We start from the raw sequence: 14,144 nt of genomic DNA on the forward strand, positions 1-14,144 counted from the left end.
GTTTCAATCAAACAAGTTGGTTCTGTTCTATGATGTTCAATAGCATAAAAGTTACAAGGATTGTCATTGCATAAATAACAAATCTGTTAAGAATATTTTGTATATTCTTTCAAATTACTCATTGATTTTTGGTGCCTATGCCTACATTTGTAAAGCAAAGTTATTAATAATATTTTTAACATTCTAATTAGTTGTAAAATATGTGTTTGAGATAAATGTTTTGAAATGAACTCAAAAAATACAACCTTCAAAGAATATAACCTCTACGTGATGAGGGCTCATTTTCAAGTTCAAGCTAGACAAGAAATATTAGGTAACAATTTGTGTAGTCAAAAACCAAAACATACTGCAGAATTGAACACAAACATTGCCAAAAAAGAAGAATTTGATGTAAAAGAAATTGAAAGGTATAAGATATTGCTTAATTTTAACAACCCAAATTTACATGATTTATACTCAAAGATTACTGAAGTTTGTCCTGAGTTTAGAAGTAAAACGCATTTCTATCTGTACTGGAAAAATTCTGCAAGTGAGATTTTACCTATTAGTAATTATATAACATACCTGTCAATGGTGTCGTTGATTGGGAGTAAAAACAACAATTTATATCTCATAGCAAGAGATTGGAATGATTCATGGTCAAATGACATAACTGCTATTTATACAGCCTTACCTGAAGACAAGTTGTTGGTGAATATGGTCGCACCAAAACAATCTGTGTTCACAGCAACTCAAGAAGAGCAGATGCAAGATGTCAAAGCAGCAGCAAAGACAGAGTTTACCACTACATACAATATTCCTGGACAGGATCAGAAATTATCAAGTAGGAAAAAATCAAATTACAGCAAACTAAAGAAATGAATCTACAGTAAAATAACTGTATTTTTTTAAACCCCACTCTTTACTTGTATGATATGCACAAGATCATATTATTTTTGGAGTTACTGATCTGGATATTTTATTATTCTGTGTAAAAGATAATTTAGGACGGTTTGTTTACAATTTCTATTTACTAGCCATAGATCTAATTAAGAAAAATTAAGAGTTTTACATTACCGACAAATAAAAATATAGACCCTACTGTATTGATTATTTAATCAACAGTCCTGTCTAAGGAAATGTCGGCCTTAGTCAGTAACAACTAACAAGACTACAAGATCATGCCACTCATCTCCATTCATACTCCACTTAAAATACCTATCTTATATGGTCACCATTTCACTTAAAAACATTTAAAGTTAAAGTATAGTTAGAAATGATACTTGTTAAGATTTATTTCAAATAACTGGACCTATGTAATGTATATTCATTCCCCATTTTATTCAATCATGACCTACTATCCTAAACTTGTGAGTTCTAGGAATTATTCAACAAATAACAATTAACATTGGAAAGTTAGGATAGTCCTAACAAAGTGCCTCTTAAATTTTTCTTGCAAAATTGTGGACACATTTTTAGATTACATTATTTCTAAGTATTGAAGTCTGTAACTGTAAATTAAATAACCTTGTTATTACTAGAGTTACTAGCTTACCAGGAAACCAACAGATTTTTGGTGACCAGGCCAAATTGCCTTCAAGTTTATGGACTTGTAAATTTTCCGTGATCTACACCAATTAATCACTTGTGTATGGACCGTTATACCAGCCTATGGTTAAGTCGGTTCCATTTCATTTTTTTTGTTTGTTTTCAATTTAAGTAAGAAAGCCCCAATCACAGAAAATAAAGATTATGTTGCCGAGGCCGTAATGCAAGGCATGATCATGCCACTGTTAAAAACTTTTACTTTGCTCGCTTTTCCACTGTTTCAGTAGTAGTTTTAAGTTTGGGTTCAGACCAACAGACACATCGTTTATGTGAGTAAATAAACAATGAAAGAAACTATGAAAGAAAAAGAGTGAGACAGATATACAATCACCGTGTTTAGCCATCATCAGACAACCAACAGGCCCAAGTCTCCTTGGTAACAACATTTTCATGTCGGTTCTGTGTAACAATACTTTTCTCAACAAAAACCAGGAAAAGGAATTTTGATCATTTCTGTTATACAAGTATAACAAAAGTGTTATGAATTTGACAGAGTTGTTAAATTGCTCAGTTCACAACTGCACGCATGGCCAAAGGGAAAACAGAAAGGTTTGGATTTAGATTTAAATATAAAGCTGATGGCTAGACCTAATTGGTTTTCTCGCAATCACACATTTGTAAGGAGTCATAGAGGTTAGTTTTGTAACTTTTTTGTAATAATATGCAACTAGCAAAACCGGGTTGCTATAACATTGTATATAATGAAGAGGTTTTACCTAATTACACCCAGTGTTGGGGAAGCTACTTTTAAAATGTAGCTAGCTACAACTACTGCTACATTTCCAAAAAAGTAGCTTAGCTACAGCTACAGCTACAGTTCCGAAAAAGTAGCTAGATACAACTACAGCTACAATGAAATGTAGCTACAGCTACACTTTTAGCTACTTTTCCAAAGACGTTACTTTTTGTTTCACGCACATTAGGTAAATGTAAAATTAATTGCAACTACATTTTTATTGAACAAACATTTAAACAAAAAATGTCAGTATTGCATCTAACATTACTTAAGAAAACAAATTATTCCTAGATTGTATTTAATTTGTTGGCATTATAAACTTAACATTACAACAACAGAACCAAATAGTTGGGTGTCCCATCATATTTAGTACTTATTTTTAAATATTGCATTATTTTTAAGCTTCTTATATGTAAATTTCATTGAGTTCAAAGGACATACAACCAAACTATATTTTAAAACCTCATTTTATTTCTTTAATATAGATTCATTTATAGATGTCTTATATCAACAATTAAGACCTATAAAACTGTAAAACAATTATTTAAAAATATTTTTTTGTTTTACAGAGCCTAGCCTACTGAAATTGGAGTTTATTGCCTTCCTTTACTTTTAATGTTAAAACGACATTGCTATAACTTTTAACCATAGTGATAAGTTACTTGTTGTTCTATGAATAACACTTTTCAATGTCAAGAAATCGTCCTTTATTGCTTCAACCTAGTTGGTACTGAAAACAGTATTCAGCAACTTATCCTGAAATCGGCTTTTAATTTGAAATTTCTAAAGTAAAAATAACATGTAGGCCTACTTGGCGGCTATGTAACAAGTTGGCTATAGTAGGCTTGTTCTTGCAAGGACTAAACAGATATATTTATTCCTAATAATTGAACTTTGAACTTTGTATTCGTCTTAAACCATAGCATAGCCTAGGAATAGAACATAGAACTATACAAGAGCTGTTAGCAGGAGCAAAGTATGCTATTTTTTCAATGTAAGTTTCATGTTATATGGAGATTTTTTCGTTACAATTATCATGTAGTCTAGGCATATCTTAAATCTCATCAGGTAATTTCCTCTTTGTTAATTTAGTAAACCTTTGAAAAATCTTCATAATCTAACAAAGGAAGGGCTTGTGATGATGAACCACAATCAACAGCTGAAGCAAAGGTTGATAGACCAACTTTCTCATTATTTTAAGGTTTAGTGTTGGTTTCCATTAAAACCCAAGTTGAAACACGATCGATATAATAAAGAAACTAAATTGATTACTAATTTCCCTGTGAATCACTTGCAAGCATTCAATAGCTTCTCTTGTCACCAGTAACGTTTAAACGTCGTCTGCATCTAGCAATTTTATTTTATCTGACAGTAATCATAGAGTAGTAAATTAAGGAAATGAGAGCCAAAAATGTGGATAACACTCATTTAATGGCCTCCATGTCCACACAACATTGTAATAGGGAATGAAACGGCTGCAACCAGCTGTATGAAGCCAAGAAAGTAGGCTAATTTTTTTTTTAATCTCAGTTTGAAAGAGGTTGTTTGACGTAAGGATGAGGTAACGATAAAAATCACTATCTCAAACAAAGTTAATGTAGCGAGAAAAGTAGCTAAAATTCCACTACAACTACTTTAAAAATGTAGTTAGCTACAGCTAAAGCTACAAAATCTTAAAAGTAGCTTAGCTACAGCTAACGCTACAAAAAAAAGTAGCGCGCTACTGTAGCGTCGCTACTTCCCAACACTGATTACACCTACCTCCTATCTCACTAAAGCTATGGTTCCACAGACTGCGGAATTTCCGTCGTGCGGTGCAAAATTTTCCGCTGAGGAATTAAAACGGCACTGGTTCAATGGAGTTTCCTGTGTCTGGTTCCACTGACGTGCGTTTTTTCTTTTTTTTTTCTAAGAGGTTCGGGACCTCTTTTAATTTAGCATTTGCCCGTCCACATAGACTAACGTAGATCGCATCCAGCAAAGCAAGGGGAGAGCCGGTTCAGTACAAAGGTGAACTGTACTTATAAAATGTTTATGGCAGTGACCAGGATCCGAACCCACAACATCACTGCCTTGAGCCCGAAGTCCGTGGCGCTACCAACTGAGCCATCGACTCAACTTAATAAACGCTGCTCCGGTTTACACGTCCGGAATTTAAGGTTCCGCATGGCGAACAAATCATACTGGTCTGAGAGCAGTAGCAGTGCGGAATCCGCTAGTGGAGAGGAGCTATAAACTATTGTGACCATGTAGTTATTGCAATAACATTGTCTTGTGAGGTAAAAATAGGTGTTTGTGAACGTTTACTCAATTTTAGTTCATACCTTAATGTTACCGCTAGTTTAATCTCGGCATTAAAAAGGTTGTTTGTCTCGATTAGTCGAGCTAGTGGGTAAGTTATGTTTTATGATCTTTATTATCTTTTCTATTTCTCCAAAAAAAATGGTCTTTAGACACACGAAAGTACTGCTTAAACTTTGTTTCATTGCCTACCAAATTTTAATGAACGAGTATGTTGTAAGCTTCTGCGCTGTTCCGGTTCTTAAATATATCACTCAGATCATTATGAGTTGACACTAATAAAGACATAAGATCGACAACATCATGATCAATATCATTATTAAGCATAAAAGAATTGAGGGATTTCCTCTTCCCATCCATACTTGTCACTAGTTTGAACACAAATGAATATTCGCAACATTATTTCCGCAGTCTCAGAGGAACCACCCCTCTGGATTTTACGCGGCGTAGTTTCTGCAGCGGAAAATTTTGCACCGCACTGCGGAAATTCCGTAGGATGTGGAACCATAGCTTGAAGATTGGGGAACTGAAAGAGCAATGTAAAAACAAAAACACAAATTTTACAAAGAAAACTTTACTTGTACAAACCAAGAATAACATTCTATTTTATTGTTGTAATGTAATAAATTTGAATGCTTTACGCTTTTTAGTTCACATTAATCACCACTTACACAAAAATAACATAGTACATTATACAACAGGAATTTATAAAAAAAACAATTAATTAAGTTACTATACAACTGCAAAATAAATTTATCAAAACGGATAGCTGACCTATCTTAATTAGTTCACCCAGTTACTATCATTAAGGCAAAAATCCTAATACAAACTCTCACACCACAATTTAATTCAGTTAAGGTTTAAAACATATCAAATGTACAGTAATAATTAAAAATGCATACCTTATGCATTTAAAATCTTTAAAACATGTCATAAAAATAAAAATAAATGCTTACTATATTCACAGCCAATTCCACTTGTCACTTTATGTCACACAAAACTCCTCACGTCACTGACACTCCAATACTGTATACACAACCAGCCTAACATAATGTTACGAGGTTCGCTTTAAATTAATATGACAATATGTGTAATCTGTGAGCGTACAAATGTATCTACAAATTGAAGACTAGCATCTATGCATAAACAATTCTTTGGTTAGAGAAAATAAACCATTTATTTTACAAATCACCTAATTGTGCTTGGGTGAATTTTTTAGAATATTAAACTTGTTATATGCATTCTGTATGGAATATTAGTATGTTTATAGCCTATGAGGGTCAATCTCAATTTTGTGTTGAAGCACACCAATAAGCAACATCTCAGCTGCTACAATGGGAGGTGTCTCACCCTTCACTTTAAACTTCTTCCACAGATATTTGTCATCTACATGAGACAAAATAACACTATTTTCAGGCCATTTTGATGGAATATTTTCCATATATTTTCCACCACAGCACTCAACGATACCTAGAAAATATTTATGAGAATTAGGATTTAATCAAGATATAGGCCTATGTGTTAATAATATTTAAAAACTTTGAAAGAAAATAACAGTATTACCAAGTTACCAACCAAAGTTACCAAAAAAAAAAAAACAAAAAAAAAAACAAAAACAACCAAAGTTTAACCTGTTCCCTTTTAAAACATTGGCTTTAATAGAACCTTGCATTTGTCCATGCACAAATAAAAGGTGTTTATTATGTCTAAATACAATTTTTATAAAAAATATCATAGAGTATGATGTAACAAGTTAATGAAGCTGAAAGGAACTTTGACCTTATTCCTGCATTCAGACTTTTTCCGAAAATTTTTGGTAAACCACTACCCGACCCGAACCCGACCCGATTTGAAAAAATGCTACCCGCAGACCTCTAGTATTCAGTCACTTAAAATCTAATTACAGCTCACACTTCACAGTCAGCGGCACCATTTTGAATGCTAGAAACCGGATGTATGTGGTAAAACTTATCAAACTGTAGACCGGCGTCCAGCATGGGTCCGTTCAGGTAGACTCCTGGCACTCAACTCCTGTGTCTTGGTCTTTCCTACCCCCTTCCCCTAGTTTTCTAGCTATCGGCGGATTAAACGGTATGAAGCGGATAAGCTGTGACGCGAGTGTCACATCATCACAAGTACAGCATTCTGTTGTTTATTGTTTTACAATTTAAATTGCTCTTTGTTGCTACTCCGTAAATAGATATTCCATTAGATATGTGACTATGCAGTAATGAAAAATATATTATTCTCAGAGTATCTATACTGCAGATCTGAGATATCTGCCTCAAAGCATCTAGGATAAGAAGTAAAATTTTTCACAACATGTTTAACTGACTATTCCAAGTAAGAATTTCAGCAATTATCAATTTAAGAAATTTAGTTTGTACTACTTGCTCTATCCTGTCCTTTTATGTAATGTACACGCATTGACTATTGGATATCGAAGTAGACATCCCATCTATATGGACCAACTCTCACCATTTTTTATTAAAACATTTAGTTGTGTGAGCCAGTCACAGTAGAATGTGCGTCTAAAATTCTATTTTATTTAGATTTTTTCTGACAAAGTACATGGGTCATAACAGTTGTTATAACTCATAATACGTAATTCAAGAAGTTTGACTTGGTAAAAAGCATAGTGTATTCGACAGAAATTATTCATTTACATCAGAGCAATCTGTTGGTGGCTCACATCAACTACAACAAATTTAATTTAAAAACTGCCAACAACTTTAACATGGGGATTGGATGTCTAGTTGTAAGTCAAAGGTACAGGCTTCTCTATTTTCACCCCACACTGTAAATAAAACATGTGATTGTAATTTCTTAAATTTGTTTTGATTTTTATACTGATTTTTGTACTGTTTGTTTAAAAAAAAATCCAGCAAATTTAGTTATAGTATGTAAGAAGCATAATTGATTTATTTTAATTGTTTGTAGTGGTAACATTGTTTCTTTTTTCATTTCCCTCACTAAGTTTGATTTCATTCATAATTCTGTATCTCATGGCAGGCAAATCTCGTAGACATTGTAAGTACAAAATATTATTATCCATTATAATCTAGGAAAGTAAAATCTGAAATTAAAATTTGTATTAAAAATACTATTGAACATGGATATGGGAAAATAATATTCACTGTTGGTTAACCTCAAATACTAAAATGTGATTAATTAGGTTATAAGTATGTTAACTTGCAAAAAGCACATTGTACGAAAGAAAATTGTAATTGAAATTTATATTTATAATAGTTATAGTAGTAATATTTATGCATTTGTATATTTTTTTTACAGACGAGTTCCTGTATTAAAATAGAGCTCTACGGAAGGTCACCATAAAGTAAGATTGTTTCAATTATTTATTTAGGACTGAGATACAGAGGTATAATTTAACTAAATGAAAAGTATATATTTGTTATGATTTCATTTATTTTATTAATAAAATGTCAGTGGTGTACATGGAAATGAAATGGCTTCTTTTTAACTTAGGCTAAATCCTATTGAAGTTATATAGTTCTGTAGTGTAAATTATTACATTTATACTTGTTTATTGGACCTTACGAGTATATTTTCTGTTTATATTTCGTTGTTTCATTTTTATATTTCGTTGTATTTCGTCAACCAATAACCCATAAACAATATAAACAAAATAAATATAAAGCCAATGTTATTTTTTTAAATTTAAAATTCATTTTTTGTGCTACTATTTTAGACTATTACAATTTGTAAAGGGATTCTGCACATCTACAGGAAAATATCTTTCTAACAGTATGCGTAGATTTTCTCTGCGATGCACAGGAGTTGAGAAAAAAGGTTTTCTTTTAAAGAAACATGCTTGTCTATTAATATATAGATGACTCATTTTTGAGCAAAAGACCAGTTCAAACTTTTTGGGTCAAACAATAGATCAGACTTTTGAACTGGAGTGAGCATGTAAACAAAATAGTGTCAAAAATCAACTCTATAATTTTTGCCCTTTTAAAAATATCTATGTAGGCTACTCTTGTACTGTGATATCAAAACTTGTGATGGAAATCAGTTTCTTTGCATTCAGTCACACATCTTCTTTGGTATTGAAGCAACAAGTAAAATTAATTTAGATAACATATTAAAATATCAATAAGAGCAGTGAGAGTAATGCCAGGGCCGGATTTTCCAATAGGCCCGGGCCTATGGGCCCAAGCTCCCAGAGGGCGCACGGCCGAGAGGAAAAATATTTTATAATATCTAAAAAATAAAATAAATAGCCATAGATTAGCATATTTTGCGAGTTGATAAAAAAAAAACTCTTCCCAATAAAGGTTTATAATTTTGAAATTCATTGGAAAAAATAACTATTAGAAAATTTAAACTATTTTTCAACAATTCGCATCAATTTCGTTACAACATTGGTAACGAACATTGGTTATACGGGAGTAGGCTGTAGGGATGTTGTCGAGCGCCCGAGGGGTACACATCGTATTGCCACTGTACTATTTGCACTGCCGCTATGCTGGCTCGGCGTTACTGATCGGAGTGAATAGGGGCGCATGCGTGTTAGACACCGTTACTACCCCCACCTCACAAAAAGAAAATTTATTAACTAATCTTTTGATCAGTTTTTAACAACCTGCAGGGTCAAGTTAAAATATATATTACGTTTTGTTGAATATTAAAAATATGATAAGTTTATCTTTAAAATTCAATAACGAAAAAATATTTATCTGAGTTTGCAACAGGTTTTAGAAAAATTAAATCCACTCCAAAGTGGTGTCATTTTCTCCTCAGCTCAGACCTGAGCCTGAAGATAATTATGGTTCACATGACTATTGCTTTGTTTTGCTTTGCAAATATAATATGGATGAAGTACCACCATAGATTAACCACCATAATCTCAAGTCGACTTCTTATCATATTGTTAATTCTAAATATAGTTTTTCATGTTTAGTTCATAATATGTTGGTGACACTGGAAGTTAGTTTTGACGTAATTTTGTTTCTATTATTTTACGGATAGTTCTATGTTGTGTGTTTTAATTTCTTGTAATATAACCAGGAAACGACCGAATGTTTATGATTAGAACGTTTTATTTTGGACAAACTAGGTTTAAATAACAAATATAAAAAAAATGTTTTCAACTAATCCCTAAGGATGACAAATCGGGTCGCCGGAATTTTATCCCCCAGGAATTTTACCCCCTGGGCAAAGCTGACGTCACGATGACGTAGTAACCTGAGTGGTCAAAAGTTTGTTCGCGGCCGGAATTTTACCGCTGCGAATTTGGAAGTCTAATGAAAATAGCCAGAGCGTGATTAATTAGATTAGCGATAAAAACCGAAAATTTACCCCCTATCCATATAACTAGCGTTTAGACAACTGAAGATGTACGGGCCGGATTTTTACCCCCGGAATTTTACCCCCGGAATTTTACCCCCTGGCCGAATTTACAAATTGAATGATTGATTTTATTGTTTCTGTTTTTAATTAATTGTAAACATTTCATTATTTAGTAGCCTATCTTTATTTATTTATTTTGTAATCTTAACTAATTAAACAGAATTCGCTGTTTAATTTTGATGTTCGGGATTTGCGTTTGGGGCCAACTGTTGGTTAATAGGTACGTAAAATAAACTGAGTAGCTCATTTAAATTATAATTTGGGTGAACATTTCTTCGTAAAGAAACAATAAGGCATATTTTGTTATTGTTACAATACAAACAAAAAACATTGTTTTACCACGGTTTTATAATAAATCGTTAAAGAAATCTTCGAATCAATTACCATTCTGATGTTTGTTTATACGTAATATATTAATCAACAGTTGGCTTCAAAGATCGAATCCTGATACTCGAATCTCAAAATGAAAAACAAAAACCTGTTCGATTAGTTGATGTTACAAATAAATTAAGATAGGCTACTTAATAATAAAATGTTTACTATTAAATTAAAACAGAATGAAGATAATAAATCATTCTCAATAATTTATATATCTGGCCAGGGGGTAAAATTCCGGGGGTAAAATCCAGGGGTAAAAATCCGTGGGGTAAAATTCTGGGGGTAAAATTCCGGGGGTAAAAATCCGAGGGGTAAAATTCCAGGGGTAAAAATCTGGGCTGTACATTCTAGGTTTTTATAATTTAATGCGTTCTGATTAAATTCACAACCGTGAAAATATATGTTTAATTCCACGTTTAATATCCATCGAGCTGATGTCGCGAAACTCAAAAGTTCGCGGCCCGAATTTTACCCCCTGGTTTGTGACGTCACGTTTGCCCAGGGGGTGAAATTCCAGGGGAATAAAAATCCGCTACCACGACAAATCTACTAAAGGAGTATGTTTAATCTATGGTATCACGTAATGTTATGGAGTTCATGATTTGGGGCCTGAAATCGGAATCAATGGATATGCTTTTTTGCAGGAATGCTCTGTGGGTTGGATTGTTTTGTTTCAGTTCCACAAGCGTGAGCATTTGCTAAAAGCATAAAATTGCCAAAAGTGTTTAAGACAGCAATTCTTCAAAAAACTTGCCCGACGAGGAGTGGTGTTTTAATAAAGGTTTGTAGGAAAGAAACTGTGACCAGACTAGGGGGCGGAAAAATCATTCGGGCCTAGGGGCGCCAAAATGCTAAATCCGGCCCTGAGTAATGCTCCAATTCAAGTGCTGACAACTCTGCAAATGAGCACTCAGCACTTTAAACAGCTAAACATACTATCTGTTTACTTACGGGCAAAATATTATTGATTCAATTTTAATTTTTAAAAGCAAACCTCATCAGATGTATCCATTCTACCGGTGCACCAATATGAAAGGAGGGGGAAAACTCTTTTGTTGCAAAATAGGCACAGATTAAAGTTTTATGAAGAAAATAATCATTTGCTGGTAAAGGTTTTACAAAATATATTCTAGAGAAATAAGAAATTAAAAAGATCTAAAAAAATAAAAATAAAACGATTAACATTCTTAATAAACATGGCCATTCATGGTTCATTCTCTAGATGAATTTTTCCACCTTCCTCTTAAGAATACTAGACATTAAGAAAATTATCTATACAGGGAGTAGTATTTTGTAATATTTTTTAAATTGTATTTTTGATTTATATTAATAAGTAATATTTTACACTATTTAAATGCTGCATTTAATTTATACTTCTCAATGAATAAAGAAATCAAAATTGAAAGGATGATGTTTTTGGCCTCTGGGGAGCTTAAAACAAAAAAGTAAATCGACCTGGCTTAGGTCTTACAATGAGACCTACAATCTTATTTAGGGGTATTTTGGTAGGGTCTTTGATTCCCTACATGAGAAATTCGCTAAACAGTATAAATTTCAAAAAGTACTCAGAAATGCAGGTTAGTCACTTTTTAAGCATCTATTCCTATGGTATTGCTGTAATTATGGGCTATTGTAAAAGTAACCAATCCTGCATTTTCTGTGTCTAGGCCAGTGGAATTTTAAATAAAAGTATGACAAACACGTTTAAGGGAAAGCCGTTCAAACCCCCCAAATGTTTAGTGGGTAAGCTTGGAAAGGAACCTGTCGCTCTTTGACCTTAAGTTCGAGACCATCACGACTGTAATAGCAACAAAACAAGCTTTGATTTAGTAGGCCTTCAAACCTACTTATTTTATTTCCATTCAACAAGACATTGGTTGGACACAAGTTTTGAAGTTGCATTCATATAAATATCGCGTTGTACTTAAATGCATAGAAGTAACAATAGTTGTTTTAGTGTCCATCTTGCTGAAGTAATTCTAGTAATTAAATTCGTAACATTACACTAGTCCTAGTAGTACAAATATATAACAATATAAAGTAACATAAACCTTTTTTTACTGAACAAATAGCAATCATTTGAATTAATATTGGTTACAACAATGAATTTAAAACAACAAGTAAAAAGAAAGTGTGAACAAAATTAATGTATGGTATTACTCGTGGCTTTGACTCACTTTTTATATCCTCAGGAGGAGGTTTGACCTTAGGAGTGGCATGGACATGGTATCCTGTTAGTAATTGCTGGTTCTTGGCAGCTTGGAAAGTATGGCTCAGACTAAACTTGAACTTCTCTTCAGCCTCGGCGTCTACCAGTAGGTAGTCTGATGGCTCTGGAGTAACAAACAGGCACATTAGACAGCAGACAGTTTACGACAACACATCTAATCTACATTACAAGTTAAGACACCTGTGTTGCAAAAACAGGACCATACTAGATAGATTAGATAGCTTGCATTTTCACTCAAATCTTACATGGGAAAACAGAATACTACGCTGCTGTGTGGGGAATAATTTAAACCTATTGTCAGTATTCTCCTGTACCTCCTATGATAAAACTTAATGCATTATGTAGAGGGTTGAAAAATACCATTTATCTATAACATACATAAAACATTGCACCAGTGAATGACCTCTGTTAACATCTTAAAATTGTGTTAAACCCGCTCCTTTTCACCAAATAATCCATTCAAGATTCTCACGTTGAAGCTGGACACCCTGTAAATAAGCAAAATAACCATTCCAGGCCCGTAAAAATATAGATCAGGGGTATCCAACCTTCTTACTCGAGGGCCACAATGTACATTTTTGAAGGAAAGGCATATTCACTTATTTCTGTTCAGTGTAGAAAGTCCCCCCCCCCCCTTCATCATAGCATAAACAAAGATGCTATCCAAAATTCCATGTTTTAATAAAATACAGAATGACACAAACTTTTAAACATACTATAAAATTTACTCAAAGAACTTTAAATTGTACTAGTCATAAGAAAGCTTTTTTTTACAAAACGTTTAAAACAATTAACGGTAATGTATAGTAAAATGTAAAAAAAAATATTTTTTTAGGGAATATTGCATTTGTTAATTAAAATTTCAACTCATTTGGAGTTGCTATGCAATTAGTAGTTCTGATAATTAGGACTGACTTAAAATGTTCACCTATCTCGGCAGATCTGTATTTACTTGACTCAGCCCCTACATGTTTCATGCTAATTTTCCCCTACAGAGAAAAAATTGGCAAGTGAGAGACGTCTGCTATACTCATATTTTAACTTGGTGGCCAACCGACCTGGAGACCGGGAATTGAAAAAAATGTTGTTTGGGCAAGAATTCCAAAAAAAGTTATTGAAACTCCAAAAGAAATGTATAAGAATCATGCTAGGTTTGAAGTACAAGGCACATGTAAAGGATAGGTTTAGTGAACTAGGAATTTTATCAGTATTTAATTTATATGCATATGGATGTGTAATGTATGTGAAACAAAACATGACTAATACCAGTTTTCTTGACCATAATCATACTTACAACACTAGGCACAAAAGTGATTTGAAATAAAAAAAACACATAAATTAGAATAAAAAACACATATAAGGGCACCAAATTCTTTAATTGATTGCCAGAAAGTTTGAAAAGTGAGATTAACATTAAGAAATTCAATACAAATTTAAAGGCATTCATGATTGAGAACACTTGTTTTTTAATTAATGAGTTTTTAAATAACAAAACTGGCCTTGTTGGTAAGATTTAGGTATATTGTATTATACTTGTAA

The 14,144-nt window shown here is 32.9% G+C and overlaps 1 protein-coding gene across 1 annotated transcript in view; it reads right to left on the minus strand.

The window, feature by feature from the left end:
* Positions 1-5,190: 5,190 nt before the first annotated feature.
* Positions 5,191-14,144, minus strand: part of LOC128988631 (uncharacterized) — a 44,455-nt gene continuing 35,501 nt past the window's right edge. Inside the window, exons 10-11 of the mRNA XM_054410106.1 lie at positions 12,553-12,708; positions 5,191-6,094 (exon numbers count right to left, since the gene is read on the minus strand). Coding sequence (XP_054266081.1) covers positions 5,889-6,094; positions 12,553-12,708 — 362 coding nt within the window. The 3' untranslated portion in view covers positions 5,191-5,888. The remainder of the gene's footprint in view (positions 6,095-12,552; positions 12,709-14,144) is intronic.

The sequence above is a fragment of the Macrosteles quadrilineatus genome, unplaced genomic scaffold (assembly GCF_028750875.1).
Source record: "Macrosteles quadrilineatus isolate MER2022 unplaced genomic scaffold, UCM_ALF_1.0 Scaffold_1__1_contigs__length_201487025, whole genome shotgun sequence".
Classification (NCBI taxonomy): domain Eukaryota; kingdom Metazoa; phylum Arthropoda; class Insecta; order Hemiptera; family Cicadellidae; genus Macrosteles; species Macrosteles quadrilineatus.